Source organism: Pseudopipra pipra, chromosome 4, assembly GCF_036250125.1.
Source record: "Pseudopipra pipra isolate bDixPip1 chromosome 4, bDixPip1.hap1, whole genome shotgun sequence".
Lineage (NCBI taxonomy): Eukaryota > Metazoa > Chordata > Aves > Passeriformes > Pipridae > Pseudopipra > Pseudopipra pipra.
The window spans coordinates 43405970-43429515 of record NC_087552.1 but is presented as its reverse complement, the minus strand read 5'-3'; the positions used below and the strand labels follow the sequence as shown (position 1 = coordinate 43429515).

At 35.7% G+C, this 23546-nt stretch overlaps 1 protein-coding gene across 10 annotated transcripts in view; it reads left to right on the top strand.

Annotated features, from left to right (window-relative positions):
• SORBS2 (sorbin and SH3 domain containing 2) overlaps positions 1-23546 on the top strand; it is a 156107-nt gene that overhangs the window by 104073 nt on the left and 28488 nt on the right. For 7 of the 10 annotated variants that reach the window (XM_064652664.1, XM_064652659.1, XM_064652665.1 and 4 more), the window contains 6 exons: positions 2807-2873; positions 3953-3997; positions 5188-5374; positions 8377-8491; positions 21265-21317; positions 21985-22172. In XM_064652664.1, coding sequence (XP_064508734.1) covers positions 2807-2873; positions 3953-3997; positions 5188-5374; positions 8377-8491; positions 21265-21317; positions 21985-22172 — 655 coding nt within the window. Of the gene's footprint in view, positions 1-2806; positions 2874-3952; positions 3998-5187; positions 5375-8376; positions 8492-14914; positions 14999-17089; positions 17147-21264; positions 21318-21984; positions 22173-23546 lie in introns of all 10 variants that reach the window. The other 3 variants (XM_064652658.1, XM_064652667.1, XM_064652666.1) reach the window with 1 other exon arrangement.

Genomic DNA, 23546 nt, shown 5'->3' with positions numbered 1-23546 from the left:
CAGTAAGACTATGCTGTTTTAGTTTATCCAAAATGATTGCTTTGTGGGTCCCTTCCAGCTCACCATATTCTGTCATTCTGTGATTCTGTGAACTGTCAAAATTAATCTGTAGACTGAAAAGGCCTCTATTTACTAAGAATGAAAAAAAAAAAAAAAAAGAATAAAGTCCTACCACGTTTCTTTTTGATACTTAGTGATGTAGTATTTCAGCTTGGGAAAAAAACAAACCAAACCAAACCAAAAAAAACCACCAAAGTTCCAGTGAAAGTCATAAATGCCTCCTTTAATTGCATATTTCCTGATGGATAATTACAACACTACAGTAATTACAGACTCTCCTAAGAACCAACTGCAGTTACTCCTGATCTCCTCTTCATGCTATTTGGCTGATTGTTTTTTCATATATGATGGTACCATGTTCCAATATTTAATTGCATCAGCTATAATGTATGCAAAGCATGATGGCATCTGAATGGCTTGGTGCATTGCGAATACTGTTAATTTCTCAAACAATGTTGGTGTGCGGGATTAGTGAATATAAATTGAGAAAATATACTTCAAAATTAATGTATTTCTTAAGTAATCATATCTGCCTTATAATTTAAAGACAGATTATTGGCTGCGGCTTGGAACCCCAAGGAGAGGGATGGGAGGGAGATGATGAGAGAAAGAAATATTCATCCAGAAAGGTGTTGGGACACCTTCTTCTCTGGTCATGTGGGAGCTTCTCCATACCTGATCGCTATGTGGGAGCCTCTTGTATATTTATGGAGGACATGACAAGGATCCAGCAAAGAGATATCGATGCACCTTTGTGACTTGACAAACAGTAGGAGCATAGTAGTAGTATTTATGCACTATTTGCTATCTATTCACCTACCACTGATTGAAAGACTCTTCTTGGCCCAATACAATCAGAAAGGCAGTTGCAATGTCGTGGGACTGTTTGTTGCAGGTTTCTGTTGCTGTGGGAAATGAGGAGTAGCATGGAGGTTATGCCTATCAGTGTGAATTCCTTCAGACCTCCTGGACTTCCTTGTAAACTTTTGAGTATATATGATCCTGGAGCACCAAACAGCATACTTGTTTCAAATCCAGCTAAATTACTCTTACCAGAGTTCCACTAGTATAGATGTTTAATATCTTTAGGGAAACAATGTTAAAATGGTCCAAATCCACTTCTGAATATCTTACTCTTGGCAGAACTCAGCAGTATTGGTGAGGAAGGGACCTATCTTGAGACAAAGCTGTATCTCCTTCATCTCTATCTTGCAAGCAGGTCTAGATAAAAAGCATAATCCCCTGCTTAAATTTTTTCTTACCCAGCAGATTTCCCAGTTCTTCAACTGACTGTCACCTCTTGTTTTAAACACTTCTAAAATGTTATTTAATAGCAATTTTATGAGAACTTATATTGAGTCCTCAAGATATGGGAGCATTTTTGCTAGTCCCTTAATAGTAAGAGCTCACCATTGTTAACAAAACAGATGCATTATGTATAGTAGCTGTAACAAGTATTTAGGGTAAAAGTGTGATTTAGTAAAGATGACATGGAGCCAGGTGATCACTCTCAGATCTGTCCAGTACTCTGTAGGAAAGAATTTGTAGATTTTCGCTTTTCAAGGCAAAAAGGAGTGAGCAAAGTGATTGCAGATTTAGTGTTAGCTACTGCAAGATAATGCACTTCGAGAGAGGTCTTTCGAATTATCTCTGTGCACCATGAGGTTTGAAAATAATTTTTTATTTTTCGTTTGGTTGGTTTTCGGGGGAGTTGAGGGTTTTTTGTTGCCCAAAGAAGTTGTGGATGCCCCATCCCTGAAGGTGTTCAAGGTCAGGCTGGATGGAGCTCTGACCAACCTGGTCTAGTGAAAGGCGTCCCTGCCCATGGCAGGGGGGTTGGAACTAGATGACCTTTAAGGTCCTGTCCAACCCAAAGCATTCTCTGATTCTCTGCATTAAAGTACTTGCTTTTCTGACTACTGAGAGACAAGTAAAACTTAAGGAGAAAAATACTGAAAACATATTTGCCTTTGAGTTAATTCTTTTCTGAAATATTATCATCCTACCTCAAAGAAAATGACTGCAAAAGAGAAAATGCAGAAGGGTGAGAGATGAAAAGAAGCACAAGCAGGTGTTGATATGAGCAGAATTTGGGAACTTCGGAATTACTTAGTTTGCAAAAGTAAGGATAAGTATCATTTAATGAGTGATTATTGAAACAGAAAAATAAATTAAAAAGAAGTTGTCTGGAAAGGGCATTTAAAACTGATAAAAGGACTACTGTTCAATTACAATCCAAACATTAACTCTTAAATGTAGTGTGATCTTAATTCTTTTTTCAGTAGCATTCCAGAGTCTTTCTGCATTATTTAACAATTAGATTTTGAAGATGATTTAAGCTGAAAATTGCCAGGAGCTCAAAAGAAGCCCTTCTTACATGCTTGTAATCGTAATTGCTGAGGTGTTTTTATTTTCCTGTAAAGAATCTAGCATTCATCCTTGTCACATATAGGGCACTAAGACTGTTGATGTTATATTAATTCCTGTGTTCCTAACCATTGTACCCTCCCAAGGTCAGAGTCCAAGACTAACTTGGTCTTCAGTGTCTTCCAGAATTTGTTACAGGAATTCCTAGATGAAAAGCATAAATACACCATTTGAAATACATGGTATGAAAATGATTATAATAAATAGAGAACAAAATATAATAGACTTTCTGTCCAGAATAGCATTAAATGTCTGCTCATATCTGTACACACAGGTATTTTGATTTTGTTGTTAATTGTTAAAACTGTGTTTTCTTTAGACAGTTGACAGGCCAAAGGATTGGTACAAGACAATGTTCAAGCAAATCCATATGGTTCATAAACCTGGTGAGTATGTTTTTGTTTTGTCTAGATGGTTTTTCATTCATATTAAAATATGCATTTTTCTGCATTTTGAATTTCTGCTATGTGAAAATACAAGAGTTCACCAAGTGTCAGATAATGAATCAAATCTAATTCATAAATTCAGTGATAGTTTTTACTGTGGAGAGAGCTATTTTCCTCTGGTGTAGGCTGACAATTTCTAATGGGTTTATTTTATTCCTAGACCTAAATAAAATTAAAGTTATTAGGATAGGTATGCAACCAGCATGATTACCATCTCACTGGGGAGCTCAGTGAAGTGATCCTCATGTCCAGTTTTAGGGATGAGAAGTTGGCCACTGTAAATCTCCTTTTGGAGAGCTCCAGTGCTAGAACAGCACAGGCTGGTTTGGGGATAAATTTTGGGCTTGAATTTAATTGTTTTCCTAGAATATCTTACTTGGTTTTGCTGAAATGGAACTTTGGTGACATTGGTATCTTTAAAGTTAATGTCCTTTATCATGGTTGTCACCAAGGATGCCAAGAAACTATATAAATGCCAACAGTGCTTATTACACCTCCAGAAGGAAGGAGACTTCGTTTGTCTGAGGTAGAATTAACATTCAGTATGGTTACACAGACTGTTAGTGGGAGAATAAGAAATGTAGGCAGGAAAATGTTGGCTTACAAGACCTATTTTGAACACTAGTCACATCGTAGATATTTGGGCTTGATTTTTGTGATACGAACGACAATTAACAGTCACTAGCAGAGGAAAGCTGACAAAAGGAAGAAATTGAGCTTGGGGAAGGAAAAAGAACAAATAAAAATCTATAATTTGCAATTTGGTTTTAACTTAGTAAGTATCCAATGTGGGTAACATGACCAGAAGATGCCATTCTAGCAATAAGATGGTAAAAACAGCCTATGGTAAGTAAAATGGGGAGAGAGAGAGTCTTCCGAAAACACTTATGAGATGAGGAAAAGAAATACAGTGCTTCAGTGCCTCTGATCTTCTGTCTGTTTTTGCAAAAACAAAGCTGCATTTCTGGGATAAACTGGCGTGTATGGCACTACTGTAATGTATGTATTTCTTTTTGTAGATGACGACGCAGACTTTTATAATACTGCATATGCATACGGTACTGGTAGGAATTATTCCCTGTTCAAAATTAGTCTTTTGTTAATGTCAGCAAGTAATGGGGTAGATAACTCTTCATGCTTGCTTTTATAATGCTTGTAGAAACACATTTTATTGTCTTGTTTGATCTCAGTTGTTCATGCCTTTTTCCCGCAAATGAAACAAGTTTAATTTTAGTTTAATTCTAGTTTAATTCTTACCACAGAAATGAATTGCAGCTGTGGGCCTCTCACTGCAGATGGAAAACACTGTAATACTGTAGTTTCTTGATTACATTGCATTTATTTTTCACTAGTGATTGTGAGTAACACGGCCTTTCCTTATGAAAATGGAAAGGGAACTACTGTGTGAAAATGCAAACGCTAATTACTGACATGAAAGGATAAAAAGGACATAATGGAAACACCTTAAAAATATGCAGTAAGAGTGCCTAATAAAATTGATTCTGTTTCATGATCTTGACCATTTTTGCTATAGGCGCTGGCATGGATGTTATTTAGCCTCAAGAAAAGACATTCATCTAAGATATAAAATCATTGTGTCTTTCAGAGGATTATAAGCATGTGGTAAAATTATTTACAAATATAAACAAAAATGAAAGCATGAATAGACTATGTGCAAAAAATCCATAGTGCCTTCTGCAAAAATGCCATTCAGAATTTTTCCAGTTCAATTTTTGACATGCTCTCTGTAGTGCCTTTTTCCGTGCTGTTGAGAGCACTTGTTATGAGTCAGTGGCTTGACATCTCTTTGTATTCTTGTGTTCCTCTTCAAGATATGCTATTGCCTCATTGTCCCAGACTAACTAATTATTAAAACAATGAAAAAAAGGTGTGTTTCCTGCCTCTTCTCTTCCTGACAGGATGAACCTGGGGATTAATTACAGGCTGTCATTAACAGCCTGGATGGATGGACGGATATATACACCCATTAACTTCTCTTCCAGTCAAATTAATAATGAATTTATTTTAACTATACTGCACTTTGTCTGTGTGTTTGTAGTTTTATATAGAAATATGTACAGAGTTTTCTAATGGGCTACATAGTACACAACAATGTACTTTTGAAGGTGCATTTACACATTTTGTAACCTTGCAGCTTTATTGAGTTATTGTGGGTTCTTGTAACGCATTCTATGTTGCGTTTTTTTAGAACACATTCTCATGCTATGACTGTTCTGGGTTTGTTTTATATTAGGTAGCTACAGTCCATCCTTCTCTGCTCAGGCACATCCAGCTGCAAAGACACAGACGTACAGACCCTTGTCTAAAAGTGCTTCTGACAGTAGCTCCGATGCCTTTAAGGTCTCGTCCCCTTTACCACCCCCACATGTGCCACCTCCAGTACCACCACATCGTCTGAGGCAAAGGTCTACACCAGAAAAGTAAGTTAGCATATTTTCAAAATGTGTTCTTGGTATGTATGGTATTCCAATTACAGAATGTAACAAAGGATAAAATAGCAGCTATAGAATAATATGACTTCAAGGGCTTTATTCAGGGGACAGTCAAGTGATGAGGGGTAATCTTCACCCGTAGTCTGGGCATCATGCATGGTGCTGTCATTTCTTCAGAGTGCTGAAGAAGTGCTTATTCTTACGAGTGGTATGACCATGAGCATTTAACACTTTTATTATTATTAATGGGATTGTCTTGTTTGTTTTGATTTAGTCTGTGCTCTAGCAGCTGTCTTCAATAGTTAGTTTCTGAGTAGGAAACGCCATTTAGTGTATCCAGCAGCAAAACAAAGGATCGAAAAGATGATATAAATTGAAAGTCCAGGAAGAGCAAAACTGTAAGAGTGTAGCAGTCAACACACGTTTCCCCACAGCTCAGAAGTACTTTATATCTGCATTTTTTTCAACCTCCATTTTGGTAGACCAAGATAGTGTAGACAGATTAAAAGTGTATTTCAGGTCTCTCATGGCTTTCCAGCTCCAAATGTGTTGCACAAAGCCAGATCCCTGTGGTTAGAGTCCAATCTGGAAAAAGTTAATAATTAATAATTCAGGAAATAAGTGCTTATCCTTTTGCTAAAACCATGCAAGTGACCTGTACACAAACTGTAGATTTCAGCATATCTCTGGATACTAGCTCAAGCAAAAACCTTTTTCTTTAGTGTTTACATTCATTAATACTGAATGTTAATACAACATTGTTATTATACATTTACGTGTGTGTGTGCATGTGTGTGTATATAAATATATATATATATTAAAAGGGTCAATTTTTTTTCTTCAATTTATGCCTACAAGCCCACCTGTCTTGGTTACACTCAAGCAACAGAACAGAATTTGCCCATTTTTTTCAGCTCAAACATTATAAACGTATTTATATGTAGAAATTTAATTATATTAAGCATCTTCAAATAGTAAGTAGTTTGGATAAAATATTATGAGGAAAGACCATACTAGGTGTCTAAAATTAAGACCATAACTATGGCTTTTTGAAAACTTTGTAGGTAGTGGCAATTCAAAATGTAATTCAGCAGATATATTGCAGAGGAAGATGAGATTGCTTGATGGTTACTGATTTTGGCTACCCTGTTGCCAAGGGCAGATTGTCAAGAGGAAATGCTAAAGGTTAGAGTTGAGCTGCCTCCCAAAGGCCATGACGTTTGAATTTTCTTAGCAGTTCATAGGAGAAGTGTAGATTTTTTAGCAAGGCACCAAAATGTGAATCTACTTAACTTTGAACTCTGAAGTTATATGAGTCATTGTCCTGTGCTAGGCCAAATGCCTTGCTCACAGAAACTGAGGCCTGTTGAAGTTCCTTTTGTCAAGATTGAAAATAACTGCTCAGCACTGAATTTTGCTCTTTAGCCTTCCTTTGGTCTTTCCCTGCATGATAAGAAAGGCAGTGGAAATCTCTGTTCTCCAGGCAAGAGGATTCCAAACACGTTAGTTATGCTTTGTCCACTGTCAAAAGCTGTAGCTCATCACTCTTTTCCTGCCATTGGTAGATTCAGTTTTTAATTGCCTATAAAGCCTGAGTATTTGAAATCTCACATAAGAGGCTTAGGTCCATATGTATCGCATATGTATAGCTGAGAGCAAAGATATGGTTTGTATTAACATTTGGGCTCAAAAATACAATCTATTCGGGATTACAGGCTGAACACTGTAAATTAGGTGAACTGAGTTTCAATCAATTTCAGTAGCATCCTTTTTTCTTCAGTGACTTGCAGTACAATGCAACTTGATCAGAACATTTCCATTTTCCTGTTCATTCTCAAAAAATACCTTTTCTGCTCTGATAGTAATTTTTTTCCTCTGTGAATGTAAACAACAGAGCCATGTAGATCTACTTCCCTTGAAATATAGGGTTCTTTATAAATAGAGGTGTCCGTGTCCCAGAAATTGCACTTGCATGTATGCTATAAACAAAAGCTACCCCATAGATTTTTTTAAGGCAGGTCACATTATGTCAGGTCACATCAGAAAGGCCAGTAGAACTGATAAAATTTAATCAGTATGTGCTCTGTCTTACAGTAAATAAGACAATAGCTGGTAATTTTTCCCCTTCCTTTTACTCCATCCTTTGAGTTACTAGTGGGTCATTTTACTCAGAGCTAAATAAAAGTACATGTAAGCTACAGTTTTCCAAATACAATGTAGGTAGGTATGACAAAAACTGCCATGAAAAGGTAACTCTCACTGTAATTACCTAACTACTCCCCAAAAATGTATAGGTATCTAGTAATATAAGATAGTAAATGATTGAAAAAAATATTGGAGCATGGGTTACTTTTTATTCTTTGCCTAGCACTATTAAATTGAAAGCAAATTTGTAATTATAGAGAAAATTGATACATTTCTGTTCCAAAGTCAACTGCCAAATTCTTCCTCGTGCTTATCTATTCAAGTTTCTCGGGAAACAGTACACTGCTTGCAAGGATATTCAGGAGCAGTTCTACTACAGATCAGGATAATGACCATCTAATAGATTTTCACACTGTCTTTTGGTCTCAGAAAATGTTATATTTTTTTTCAATATGGAATTATTATCATATTATGTGATGCCAAAAATATCTACCACTTGCCTATATTAGTATAGTGCACAAAACAAGTATAGCTATTTGCAGTGGTATGCAATGCTGTGATATTTTGTTACAGTATGTCAGGGAAGTTTTTAAATTGATCTACTAGTTATAACAAAAATGTGAGTGATCACAAAGGCCAGACATCTCTAGTATTTTTCCTCTTGTACTGAGTATACCTGGTGTAAACTGGTTAAGATGATTGGGATACTAGACATTTCACTAGTGAAATCTGGAAAGAGTAACCATTCTGAAGCTCATTGGGCTTTGCAGGTGTCTGTTGCACAAACTTGTAAAGTAGATGGTGATGACAGTAAATTAGCTCAATTGCTTGTGTTTGTTGTTTAGAAATGACTGGGATCCTCCTGACAGAAAGGTAGATACTCGCAAGTTCCGTTCTGAACCAAGAAGTATTTTTGAATATGAGCCAGGAAAGTCATCAATCCTTGAACATGAAAGACCGGTAAGACATATAAGTGAAATGGGTAATACAGTAAGAGATTTGGTGAGAGGTTGTCTTTTTATTATTTACTACTAATAATAACTACTTAAGGAATATTGAAGGTCCTTTTTCAAATACAGTTTTGCAGCAATTTATCTTTGCTGTTATCTGATGGTTGTGTTGAAAATGTGGGTTTGGCTTAGTTGCTAAACTTATATCTTCTGGTGTTTCCAAGAAAACAAACCACCACTGTGCAAACCTCATGGATAATGAACAGAAGTGTGAATTAATGGAAACTGCTTTTTCAAATTGGTATGCATCTCCAGCACTTATTTTCAGTAGTATTATCCGCACATACTACTGATTAATTAATGCATAAAAATAAAGTATTTGCATTTTCAGGGTATGCCTAATTGTACATCTAAGGAGATTTTGGTCAAATACTGGTCAAGGTTGCCGAGAGAGGACTCACCTGAACACAGCCCTGAGCAACATGATCTGATCAGACCTACTTTTGACAGCAGGTTGGGCTAGATGACCTCTGGAGGTCCTTTCCAACCTCAATTACTCTCTGATTACTGAGTGTACATTAAGATATAATTAGAAGACTTTATTCCTGCTTTCTGAATAATGATTGCAATTACAGAATTTTTCACAGGCATGTCTGATAAAGCTATGCTTAATGCTTGCAAAATAACAACGGAGGTTTTCATTTCCTGAAAGATACATTCACCCAGCCCTTCCAATTTACCTTTATTCTGTCTTAAGACTTTCTTATTTTAGGAAAACTGTTATGTATCAATGGCAATATTTTCTTTTCTTTGTCTTTTACTCTGAGGTTGAAGTGGTTGAGAGAGTCCAGTTTTAAAGAAGAGGTTTATGTAATCGGTACTGATTATTATTTGCTTAGGTATTACATGCTTGTTCACTGAATTTATTTTGCCAGTTTAAATTAAATTAGGGAAATAATTGAATTTCAGAATATGTAGTATGTCAACAGTGAGAAACACCTTTTCCTCTCTTTTTGTGGTCTTTGCAGTAGTCTGATTTTTGTTAGCCATAAAAACACCAAGCTCTTTTTCTGTGAAATTAAGTTCTCGAAGAACTGATACATTTTTCAGAGGAAACTGGCATTTCTGTAGGAACTGCTAATGAATCAATATAATTAAATGGGGTTTAATATCTGTTGTGCAGATGAACTTAACAAATAATTTTATTTAAAAGGCATTTTATCAGGCAGTTTTATCAGTATGGAATTTCCACTGTTGATAAAGATGCTTTATGTATTTAGATACTTTCTTTGAACCATGTTACAAAAACAAAATACTTGATTTCACTAAAGCACTTGCTTCCCTTGTGTTCGTTGAATGGGATATAGAAAGCAAAACTAACAACTTACAAGATGATCAGCAGAGCAGGTCAGAAGTTTTTTTCTCTGTCTGTGTAGGAAAAGCTAACATCTCAAAACAGTGCATTGGTTCCAAATTCAGATGAAAACTCCAAATTCTCAACTGTGTCAGGATTACTTAAGTCTTCCATCTTGATAATCTCAAAAGATTTGATTTCTAATGTCTAAAAATTTGTTCTGATGATACTGAAAGTATTAAGAAAAACATGAAATGTCAAATAAATACAGTTCATTAGTATTGCACAAGATGGACATTTATAGTATCTGAACTGAAAATTCATACTTTATTAGTTTTGTCAAAAACAAAAAATCAAAGGGAGTTTTTATAACACTCCAAATCCTAAGGGTTTTTTTCTGAAATAAGTTAATTTCCACGTCCACAACATTGTAGTTTTGATGTCAAAATAATCTATTGAAACATAAAATATTTACAGCTAGCTTATATCATAATAAACAAGACGGGTGAGGTTTGAAAGATCCCTTTTTGGATGTAGGTACTAGATTAGAATCAGTTGTAATTAATGTGGAGATTAGAAACATGGGAACAATATAAGAAATTGAGATTCAATGCAAAATTTAGTGGGAAATATTATTCAGCAGATCCTCATTGATCAAAAGAATGTGAGAAATAATAAATCTAAAAAATTGACCTAGTAATAAACATTAAATGGATAGACTGATTGGGGATAACTCACTAATTTCGTTATGGGTAAAAAAGGATGAGTGTAATTTCAAACTGCTGTACCATGTAGCAACCTTCTGCCATGAAACAGGAAGTTAATGTGTTTTCTTCCATAATTTGAACTTTTATACTTGTGTATGTAAGAGTATAAAACAGCAATAAAAAGTAAAAGCTTGGGATTAGTCTTTTGAGATTACAGGTAAAAATAAGTGATATTAAGGCATTAAATAGTCTTACAAGACATGGTGACGAAGCTCCTTTTTTTCCTATTTCAATAAACCCAGAAAACATTACTATTTCTTCTAATATTATAACACTGGTAAGGTGGTACATAACTTGTTTTGATGTATATTTCCATCTCCAATGTCTGCAATTCAATTAAATGTTCTTTTTCTCCAATGTCATCCAAACCATGGATTTGTTTCCTAAAATGCATGTTTAACTTCTGTAAATAAGTGTATGGTGGTATAATAACTTAATTCTACTCCCATGAACATGAAGTTAAATTTTAGTATTTATTAGTTTTTACCTTGTATCTGAGAAGAATTCCTTCATATATGTACATTTCTCTATTTCCGCAGTAGAGCATGTAAGGAAGAATCATAGTGTTGCTGTAAAAAAAGACTTCATAAAATTGATACAAGCAATAGTTGCCTCTGTTTTCATCAGGTGTTTTAGTCTAAGCATAGAAGTACACGTGCTAGTCAGATAAAACTGAAAGGTTAAATTTTAGTTCTAGATTTTTTAATGTTTGTTCAGTATACAAATTTTCTACTGATCAGAATAAATTAAAAAAAATTAATGTTTTGTCAAAGACCAAAAAATAGACTTGGCCTGTACTTCTGTTGGGTTTTAGTTTGGTTTGGTTTTTCCAGTAGTGAAAAATTCAACATTTTCTTTATAATATGTGAGTTTGATTGCTTTTGACATCTTAAGCTGGTTATCAGAATATTCTGCTTGGTAAGTTTTAATATGTCATTTAAAAAATATTTCTCCTCATAAAAATATGGAGAGACTAAGTCAGTCTAGGAGTAGACTTGGAGCTATTTAAAAGTAGTCCAAAAAAAAAGGCAAAAGCAAACTCTTTAGAGGTAATAAAATGACAAAACCAGATTGACAATAGGCATCTCAGCCCATTGTTCTAAATGGGCTTCAGTGTGGTGTCTGAATTTGCAAATGCAAAATATTGATTTGACCATGCATATAAGAACCATTTAACTCACAAGTTTAAATGCACACTTTCGGTTGTTACCTGTGAATGTCTATTTGTGCGTATCAAATCAAGCACAAGCAAAGCTTCATGTGACACTGCAGATGTAATTTTTTTCAAGGACCATATTCTTCTATGCTCGAGTATGCTGATGCAGTGTTGTGTTGACCATCTTATGCAAAAGGAGTGAAGTTACTTGGTGGTCTTAGGTAGCATATTTTCAACAAGTAATCAAAACATTACTAAATGACTAGATGAAGGATAGTGTTGGAACATGACTTGGTTTGACTGACAAGTCATAAAAATGGATTTTCCTTTATTGCTTTTGCCTGCTATTCCAGTAGTTTGGGAGATATTTTGTGAGACTAAGCCAACTGCAGTTTTTAAGGCAAAGGGATTCAAGTCTCTTAGAAGAGGAGATAATAGAAAAAGGTCCATCAGCAAAACTGAATCCAAAAGCCAAACGAAATCAATTGCCTGTGTATTGATCTGAGTAGAACAGGGAATGCAGAGTCCTTTCTAGAACTGCCAGGCAGCAGGGAATTTGCAGACTTTAGTGCTCAGTTTCTTTTTGTTTGCTGCCCTCTGCGGTTTAAGCTGTGAATTAAATTAGGACTTGCGTGCATGGAGTTAGTTTTACACACTTCCTTACAATCTCATTTTATTTGCAGAATACCACACGAGAGGAACTGAAGAACTTAGAAACTAGTTAAAATACACTATTTCTAGCTTTATACGAGGCTTTTAAGGCTTGCAGTTAATTGTGAGAGTATTTGAATATGAAAAGGGAGCCAACTCCCATACTCCTTTTTGTCTCCTTGGCTAGCTGGGTGGAAGCCCAACAGATCTGACAGTCCGTTCTGCCTCCCTGCAAGGAGAGACACCAGTTCATCAGTGTGTGGGTGCGGGGCTGCTGCTCTTCTGGGCACCTTGAGGCCCACAGGGCTGATGCTTGCTATCCAAGAAAGTAATGCCAATAGGCCTGGATTTGTAGTGCCAAATGCTCCACAATTTCAACCCTGTATGTATTTCAAGGGATTTTTTTATTTATTTAATGTAGATGCACCCATTTGTTGATATTAACATTTCTGTGAAAATTAATTTATTGATAGAATAGAAAGATAAAAACATGCCATATTTCAACATACTGTACCTTAGATTGGAGAATGGATGGAAAAGAATTGTTTAGTACTGTTTTCTCAGATTATTCAGATCTAAATTGTGGACTTTTTTTTTTTAAGGTAAGCGAAAAACCTTTGAATACGCCAAGAATTCAATTCAACTGAATACAATTACTCTGTAATGGGAATCAAATTGATATATAACAAAGTTATCTTCTGCATTGTGAGTCTGTCATGTTTTGCTCTCATGCCTTCATATCTCTGTAGAAGAGAATCTTGGTGTTTTTCTTAAAGTAATCATAGTCTCTATTAAATTCACAAATTTTTAGTGGTCAGTTCATGGAACTAATTTCAGTGGTATTTCTCCACTAAAGACTTAGGTGTCTGTAGTTGAGTTCAAACAGTTGTCATTAATACTGCTGAGTTACAGCTGTGGATGGTGGAAATAAAAGGGCAAAACTCCAGAGGAGCTTCACTTCCTAACCCTGCTGTGGAGCACAGCAAGTTTTTCATCAGCTTCATTCACTTCCCACTCCATTCACACTCCCACTACTTCCCTTTCTTGAAAGGATATTTTGAAGATAAGTGTGTAGAACAACAGTTAGGGTCCAGATATTGCATGAACAGCTCATAGATATGTGAGCACCAAGGTAGTTCTGAAGGGTTGTTGGCCTTTCAATAGAGAAGAGTGGAGAGTTTGTCCCAGTAACATCAAAGTCAGCAAGTAAAGTGCTGTAAGATATTTAATTGTCTGAAATGATCAAGAGCACAATGTTATCTGTTGCAGAAAACAGAAATAGCTGTATGTGATTGTTTTAGCGTGTTGGTGACAGCTTGGCTCCGGAGGAAAAAGTGTTACAGATTTGATTACCAGTGTTATTCTGTATGCTGCGCCCTGTCTTCTTTGACGACTGCCTTCTAGGTCCCACAATAATTAGTGTCTGAGTTCTGATAATTACAGTTATGGAGAATCCAACTTTAAATTCAGAAATGTCTTTAACAAGAGAATTTCTCTGTTTCAGAGATCTTTAAGCCAACAGTTCACTGTAATTCTGTGCTGCATGAAAGCCTACATCGGTTCCTGCAAAGAAACTGGAGCTATTTAGAAAGTAATTAATGCAGCCAGGTTTACAGTTGATTAGATATCCCATTGAGAGCTGAACTGTTTTGCACTGTCATGTTTTCATGCTACTTGAATAAATCTGTCAATTATTATTCTGTTCACTGAAGACTTTCCTTAATGCTATCAATTGCTACTTTATCCCTTAGCTGGGAGAATTTTCAGATGAAAACAATGTTTTTCACTGTGGGAAAAAAATGCTTCATTGAGTCAACAAGGCTATATGAGATAAAGTATTACACAGTACTGCTGCAACAAATAGTACGGAATGCATAATTTTTTTGTTCCCTAAGTTTTGACTATACAATTTAAAATATACAAGTTCCTTTTTCATATGCTGAAGTGGCTTTTTAACATAGTGATGATGCTTGCATGATGCATATTCCTTATCTCTGCTCAGCGCTTGCTTCAAGACAGCAAGATCCAGAATTAACATGCTTTGTGAGAAGACGAGGAATGACCAAAAACAATGCAGATAAAGTTATGTCTTTATTGCTGATCAGATGGGCAATTTCTTGCCTATGCTGGAGATGAAAATCACTTAAACCATCTTCTTAACTAGGAATCTTTAGTAGAATTAAATCTACTTAACTAATGCAATTATTTTTAAAGAAAAGTCAAAGAGTCCTCTTAGCTTTAAAAGTGTAATTTTAAAATGTTTAACAAGTTCCAGCGCTTGGAAGAACATCAACAAAAATAAAAGTTTTAAAGCTACCGGTCAATGTCAGCTCTTGAACAAGAATATTCCCTGTCTTAAATACCATCTTCATTCTTTGATTTTATTCCATTTCTTTCCCCATATTTGTTTTGTCTTTGTCTGTTTGTTGTTAAAGTGACATGGCATTTCTGGCACTTTGCTCAGTGTGTACCTTTTCCTTCCCTTTTCCTTCACAACTGCTCCAGACTGATCGCATAAACCCTGATGACATAGATTTAGAAAACGAACCCTGGTATAAATTCTTTTCAGAACTGGAGTTTGGACGTCCGGTAAGTGAGGACAGAATATTAATGTTTACACATTAGGAAAAAATATTTTTATGATGAGGAATTTAAATTACCAAATTCAGCAAGTATATGGCAGTAAAATTAATATGAGGTGGTTTTTTAGAAAGGGCAATAAATTCATCACATTTATTTTTTGAAATAATATTTTTTTCAAATAGACTCTTAATTTGCCAGAGCAGTGGCATTAGTAGCTTTAATATAGAGTATGTGTAAATATGTAATAACAAGATAAATTGCATGATAAACAGGAGTACTTTCTAGTCTAGACTTTTCTAGTCTCCTTAAATCTTTTGCATTTGACTGGATTAGTTTTGAACAATCTTTTAGAACAGAAAAACATGTCAGTTTGCTTTAGGGATACTAAGTTACAAGTAATGTATTTTACTTGAAGGAATGTATCTACATTTAAATGTAGGAAGCCATATACAAATTTCTTATGGCAGTAAATGCTGATATTTTTTTTCCCTATTTTCCTCTCTTATATGCATACATGCAGAATACATATTTTACACTTGAACACAGAGATATTGGTTTGCTCTGTTTTCAGGCTGGACACCTGCTTGTACTGACAGAGTTCAGTTCTGCTCCAATTTTCACAAATAGCTAGTATTGATAAAAGGACTTGGGCAAACAGATGCTACCTTAGTCCTACTGCAAACATTTGTGTTTAAAATTATAAACCTGAAGAGTTCCATCTGGTTGAAACACCTAAAAATCAGAAATATCTCCATTTTTCACCTTTGATTTCCTAGGCACTTGCAAATCTGCAAATACCACAGGCTTAATTGTATCTAAGCACCAAAGGCTGTTTGTGTATTTTTTACAAGGGTAAAACAGTAGCATTGCCTCGAAGCAAGACTGAGAACTAGGTTTCACTTCCTCCCTGCACAGTGTCTCAAGAACTAGGTTGAAGATGCACCTGCTCTTCCTTTTGCACACACCCTCTCTCACTCCACAAAGATCAAATTCTTTCCTGTACACTCTAACATCTTTAGGAATAGGATAACAAATGCCTTCATCCCAGAAGACTGTCTAAGGGGACAGTTAGAGTATCCAGACAGGTGGAAAACAGGAGTTCAAATCCCCTTAGAAGGAGGGAAGTAAACCCAATCATTCGCTCAGTCTTTTTAAGTATTCTGTTAGTTCCCCAGGATTCTCACTGTGATTTTTTACTTAAAAAACCAAAAGCATCTGCCCACAGGCAGAAAATTCCAAATAGACATGAACTTGAGAGTGTCAGAATTTAAAATATTCCCATTCTTTTCTTTCCCTGTTAGCCAACAATTCTCTGGAGGCCCCTCAGAATTCTAATTAGTGACATGCCAGGCTACATGAGGAGCCTAAGCAGTTGACACAGGGCCATGGAGGGCACTCTGGAACCAGATACCTTAGTCACTTTTTGTAGCTAGCCATAGGCCAAAATCAGAACTCCCAGCTACTTCAGTGAGACCAGAATAGAAAGCAAAACTGCATACACTCTTTTAAAAATTTAATTTTTTAACTGTAACATTTTAAAAAAAATACCAATTGAATACCATCCGAAAATTTAAAAAAAAAAAGTTAAATGTATCTGGGTTTACTTTGTTGTCTAGTGGTCTATAATGTATCACATTTTCACTGATTACTTTTTATCTCCCTTTATCCAGCCATTCAAGCCCTATTGTCATTCCTCCCTCTAGGTGGGCAGAAACAGTCCAGATACATTGTTCTGATGAACAATATGTCAACAATAATTTATTGATAATGATAACCGTTAAGATAAAATAGATTGAGATTTCTCCAGCAGAATGTAACTCTAGTGCTTTACACTCTTCTGTCTCATCAGTATTAAAAACTGCTGGTATTTATTCAACTATCCCAGTTGTAAATTTTACCACCTAATGTTACTAACATTTAAGATAATTTAAGAAATATAACACATTCATCCTTCCATTCTCCCCGTGTGTGTCACTCTTTGTATCTGATGCTGTCAACACTTAGTTTCTAACTGTGTCACCTTTTCCATATGTTTCATTCCTTGCTGCCATTGTTTCTACTCCATTTCATCTCTACACTTCTGCTTTTATGATGCAGCCACCTAAAAAGATTTTGGACTATTTTCAAGAGAGTTCTTCTGGTGTTTCCAATGAGGTAAATGAATGATTCTTTTTCGGATGATTCTCTTGGGAAGAAGGGTTGGAATGCTCACCATTTATGTCTTAAGTCTGTTAAAATTTAGTGGTTTCCTTCTGATAGCTATGAGACATTTTTAATTCACAATCATTGTATCTTTGTCTTCATATCTTTCCAGATCACTAGTGCAGTTGGATGTTGATCTTATTATCCTAGGAACTGTGAGTCCTTATCCCCAAAACTTCTCAGAGATTAACACTCAGAATTACACAACAGTCCATACGTCTCTAACTCTTTGACAAATTCCCACTTTTCAGAGTTGGGCAGGTGCATTGCACAATTAATCCATCACTACAGTAGTATTTTTTAATTAAAATATCTGACTTCAAATTCTGTATGTCAAGTGAAAGCCTTTGTGGCTAAGCTGTCATTTCTCCAATTAAGTATTTATGGCTACGGAGCTAATCAGGTAAAAACCGCAATTAATAATCCTCTTGTAATTTAGAATGTTGCTACTCCAAATAAAATTCATCAAGATCAGTTAGTGGGCTGTCGTTGCCCTACTCTGAGTGGGAGAGATTCAGGCTTTCATTCCTTCTCCACTCCCTCCCCATTTTTACAGCATTAGGGCAAAAGTCAGTGACTCCTATAATGGCAACTCTGCTTCATGTGGTGGCTTGTATTCGTGATTCACTCTCATCTTCTGTAGTCTCTCCAAAACTTAACCTCGAATTGTGGTCTTAAACTGTTAATTGTTTGCAAATTACTCTGGTTTGGTTTTAAGCTCTCTATATATTTAGAAAAAACTCATAGTTGGGAAATTTGGGTTCAGTTCTCTGAAACAATAAGCTTCTAGGCCTTTGCTAGTTCTTTTTAGTCCTCTGTATATCAAGGAAGACAATTTAAAAGCCCTAACATGACTGTTTGAAATATTCCCATGTTCAGTAGGTCTGGGTAAAATGGCTATTAAGTAATATTGGTTTTCTTTTTAATTAACTTACAAAAACTTCTGTCTTTAATTTTGAAACTTTAATAATCTTTGAATATTATAAATCATGTTCAAAGTCTACAGCAACTTAGTATTTCTTGGGGGGGTAGGGCGGGAGGACAATATTCAAAATAACTTGATAAAGTATTAGAGCCATTAGGCAAACAATCATGTTTGTTATTTACAACTTTTGGCTTCTTTTTCTAACTTCACTTTTGGTCATTGTTAAAGCCTTGATGCCTGAAAATGGCTAAAATATAGGCTTACATTTAAATGTATATCTCATTTTTTTAGTAAAACCAAATCAAGCTACTCAAAGAAGTCTGTATTTGGTAGTTTGGAGTTGTCATCTCCAATATTAAATTATTTTTGTCAGGTGGCTTTTATTCATGTAGGGCAGTGTTGAATATTCTGGGAGATGACTAATTAGCTTTGGAGATGGGGAAGTAGGGGAGATGTGTTCAGTTGAACCACCTGAAAGTGGGTAAGTAAATACCTAAGAGCTGATAGGACAGCTACAAGCAGTAAAACAAGCAGTAAAAAACAATCATATCCACTGTTTACTTTCACCTTTCCCTACCTGCCATATCCGTGAAACTCTACCTGGGAGTAGAACGTATAAGCTCCACACACTCTATAAAAAAATTACATATGCCCGTGGTAAAAATTAGTATTGTAGAATGTGCAACATACAGTGTCTTTCATATAGTAAAAACTTCAAAGGTGGCGTCAAATAAGGGTAAAAGGGCAAGTTATATTCAAGGTGATAGGAGAGTCTTAAAGGATGAAAAGCAAAAGCCATACAGTAACCCAGCAGTCAATTTCGGCGTGACACACATTTCTAGACATCTTAGGCTGATCACTAACACACTGTTTATGGCCTGGAGAATGCTGTGGATAAAGAAGTTCCCTCTGGTGTGGTTTCCATTGTGTGATTTACCCACTGCCTTCCATAGGAGGCAGTGGGGATCTGTTCCACCCCTGGGAGTTACATCATGGTCTTTATAGCCCTGAAGCCACTACAAATGGTGGAAAGTAATCCCTGCCTCATGACCATTTGGCCGCTATAGTGGAAGTGGTTGGCACCTGCACAAAAAAAACGCACAATGACAATCTACCTGCAATGTTTATGCCTCTTCATGCAACAGTCCTAACAGAGATCACCTTCCTCTACTGGTTCCAGACCATGGCAGTGACTGATCAAGATGAAGATAGTTGTGGTCAGTTTTGAAATAAGACTCTGATGTTTTCCAGAACAGGCTCAATGTTTTATGGGAAGCGTAGGGAAGCACACTGGCCTGAGGCCTTTGCTTCACTGTGGTTATACTGGCTGTTGGTGTGAGCAACTCTGCGTCTGACTTCTATGGTTTTATAGTAGACAGACCTCATAATATTGGCTATATATCTTAAAATTATTGAATTTCAATAGTGGTGGGAGAGTTGTCACAAAGTACTTTTCAGATTTCAGAAGATGTAAAGAAAAGCTTGAAAATATGAACTGTATGAACACTAAAGACTCAGGAATAAATACCTTCCTCAGAATGTATTTGAAAAAAAACCAAATAGCATGATACTTAGTTTGGACAGAAGAGGTGATCAGTAGTGCACTCGTCATGAACCCCATACACATTCCAAATATTGAGAAATAAAACAGGAAGTCTTTGAATTATTAGCATCTTTTAACTGTTTACACCTCAGCTGCCATTCTTTCCAAAAGTTGAAAGGTTTCTTACCTGGTTTGGATGTGATTTAAATTAGGGTTTAAAAGTACTGAGAAAATTGGAATTATCTTATCTCAAGTTTTAGATAACATTTGTTTCATATTGTGCTGTGTTCATGTGGTTCTCCCCATCCCACAGTATAATAAATTTTAGTGTAATACAGAAATTAAAGCTTCAGTTAGTGTCTTAATGGGATCACTTGGTATGTGATGCAGGTCTTAAATAACAAAGCCGACTGACAACTCTAACTGAACAACTATTGTTTTTATAGTCTCCCACCTGTAAAAGTAGTTTAAACAGTTACTCTTGAATGTCATTTAAGTATACGGTCTTATGAAATCTGTTCCCAAGTATTCTTAGACTACGAGTGACTTCTAGAGGTATACCAAAGTGTCAGTCAGCAAGTCCGGGTGAAGTTGCAATTCATGAACTTGCAATTCAAATCACTGAGGGAAAAAAAAAAACTATACTAACAAAAGAAAGCACTTGTACAGGCCATGAGTGCTATTACCTCTGCAGTCCTTGAATACAAAGTTTTTTCCATACAGAGAAAAAGTCAAGAAGGCTCTTTATAAAGGGAAAAATATTTCCTGCAGCTTAGAAATCTATATGATAGTTCTGTTTTAGTCCATTGGGTTAGCTCTGAAATGACATGCCAGGAGCTTGAAATAAGTTTAACTCTTGAACCTCACTGCTAGAAGAAATACCTCAGGGATTGTGCAGTTTGTTCTAGATTCATACCTAGTTACCAGAGTGTAGTATTCTGACTGAAGGCTTGAAATGGTTGATTTAAAATTTGTAGTCATGTATGGTTGACTTTATACTGATTATAAAATTATGGAGCAGTACTCCATTCCATCTTCCAGGGTTCGTGCAGTAGCTACTTCCGTAACTCCATGAGCAGTGACTAATGTTCTATGATAAGAACTGTTTTTACCAGGATTATAAGGTGTGGCTACAAACATAATAGGAATTAAAAGTTTCTGGCTGTAATTGATTGTGAGATTTTGGTGAGTAACTTTGCAAGGGGAGGAGAAGCTTTGCAGACCTCACTTGCACATGAAGGAATTATTTTCAGATTTTTATGTTTCTATAGTAAAGGTTTGTTTCAGCTGTTCTGTATCTGTTTTTGAAAAGTGCATGGAAAACTATGATTTTGGATCACTATTTAGCGGTGCTTTAACGGAAAAAACATTACCGAAGTAGAATAGGAAATGAAATCTAACAGTGCTTTTTGAAAGCTGCATAACTGTTCTCATGAAATATCGCTGTATCTATGCCAGAGTGCCCAGGATGTTAACCATCATGGTCCATTTTTATAGGATTTGTCACAGAGTAACAAAGAGTAATCAAACATGATAAGCAAAAATTGCCACTCTTTTTTTCAAATACAAACATATAACTGGTCCATGTATTTGTTTTCACAGGCTTCCTTATATCATCACTATTCAACAGACAGAGGCCTGGACAGGCCCTGTAGGTAAGAAATACTATACATTATTTCAGCAGTCACAGATTATCCAGCCTTAAGGGTCTTCTCTGGGCCCTGAAATCAGCAGATGTGAAGAGTCAGATTGTAACACTCACCTTGTGAGCTACTGACAAAATAGAGATGCATGGAGAAAGTATTCGTATTTTGATACTGATGTGTAGATTTTTAGTTTTGCAAGGACTTACTCTTTACATTCAGAGTAAACTATACTGTGTTCTGGGTCTTTCCACTAACATTCCTGAGCTTCTGTCTCAACAGCAGTTTATCATTTAACCTTACTGCCTGCAGGACCCTCAGTGCTGTTTCCCTGAGCATGCTGCCCCAACTGTTCTCAGTCTCTTTTCCCTATCTTTGCACTAAAGTTCTAGTTCCAGCAAATAGTCTAAAAAAACTTGATGCATTTATTTCAAAGAAAATGGCATCGTATTTTTGCATAAAACTTTAAAACAGTCAGGTGACGAACGAATTATCATTTCTCTGTGAAATAGGCTGTAAGATGTGTGAGACCAGTGTTTCATCACTTTACGTGGTTTTGATGTATTTGTTCTGGCATTTTTTAATTTATGAACCAATAATATAATTATGAGCTTACTTTTTAAAATCCTAAATTGTGATCTCAGAATTAGACTGCTACTTATACTGCTTTTTTCTGTAGTTCTGCAAGTACTGCGAGTGACTTCAGAAAGCGAAGGAAGTCAGAACCTGCTGTAAGTCATCAGAGGGCACACAGTGATCAGAATGCAAACAGATCTAACCTGGGCCGTACAGACATACAAGGCCCATGTACCACCCTTAGAAAGCCTTTAACTAGCTCATCTCCTTCTTCCCCGTCCAGAGCAAAAGGTAAGAGGAGGCTGTGTTTGTTAGCAGAAAACTTCTGATGATGTGTTGTACAATACATGGGTAGCAAATGCAACTGCCCGCTGTTGTTCAGTGCATTTCCTCAGGAGATGTGATATGAAGCAACAACTTTGGGCCTTTCATGAAAGGCTAACTTGTTTATTCTTATGTGTGTCATTTTAAGATGAAAAGCTGGATTTGTAATAAGTAACAGTTTCAACTGCTTATTCTAACAAAAGAAAATTGAATAAATGAAGACTGTGAATTCTACCACAATATATAAACCTATAATTTTTTATTAACTCCACTACTGTCTTATTAGGTTATTGTGATTTTAAAACTAGTTTTAGTATATTGAGAAAGTACAAGACAAATGACCTTTAAGACTAAAGATGTGTTTCCGGGATAGTAGGCTTTTTAAATCTATAGCTGATGTCTTAGACATTGTCAGTTATCAGGGCCTAAGTTAATCAAGCAAACATCCATAGTCTGATTTTTTATTTTGTAAATCCTTGGAAGTACTTAGTACAGCTGATACAACCTAATTAGCTTCTTTTTTTGTAAATAACTCACCATTCTACTACTGGTTTTCACATCTCTTCAGAAAAGAGATCACAGAATCAGTTGTTCATTTGGGTTTGGCAATTTCGGTAGATTTTTTTAGAAAGACAATAGGCTTTCAGTAAAACATATGATGGAAGTCATATATGGAGTAACACTGAATACAATGTGTCTCCTTCTGCTGAAATTATTATTATTATTATTCACTTAATTGCTCTATTTTATAGCTATATAAATCAGCAAACCTCTGTAAAAGTAAATTCCCATTGAAAAGAACATAATATCCGGTCTGCAACAGAATGAGACAAAAGCAGTATGAGACAAAGAAAAGCAGTGAGGAATAGTAAGAGAGAAGTGGTGGAAAGCAAATGTATTTTAAACCCGATGTTACAGCAGTAATTTTAGAAGTGGATAAAAACTTATCCATTTTGGTTACCAGGCCAGGGAGTAAAAAGTTTATAAACTCCGTTTACCTGCATGTACATTTGACTCCACTTAAACACTTTCTGTGTTTGAAAATCCTTCAGTTCAGAATATCTACCATAGCTAATTAACTTTCAGAAGGTGTCCTAACTGTGTCACTCCATTCTCTCCCAGCATTATGACACCTGTAGAATGTTATTTTTTCTTGAAATTAACAAATTTTTTAAAGAAAGAGCACGCTAAAAACTGTTTGATCAGCATGAATTTTGAAGTCAAGTGTTTTGATTTCTGATCCAGATTCAGTTTTCTCTAGAAAGCAGATTGAGCTGTTTGAAGCATCCTTCCTGAACTGAATGTCATTTGAGACTGTGTTTGAAAGTTCAGTGCAATTAT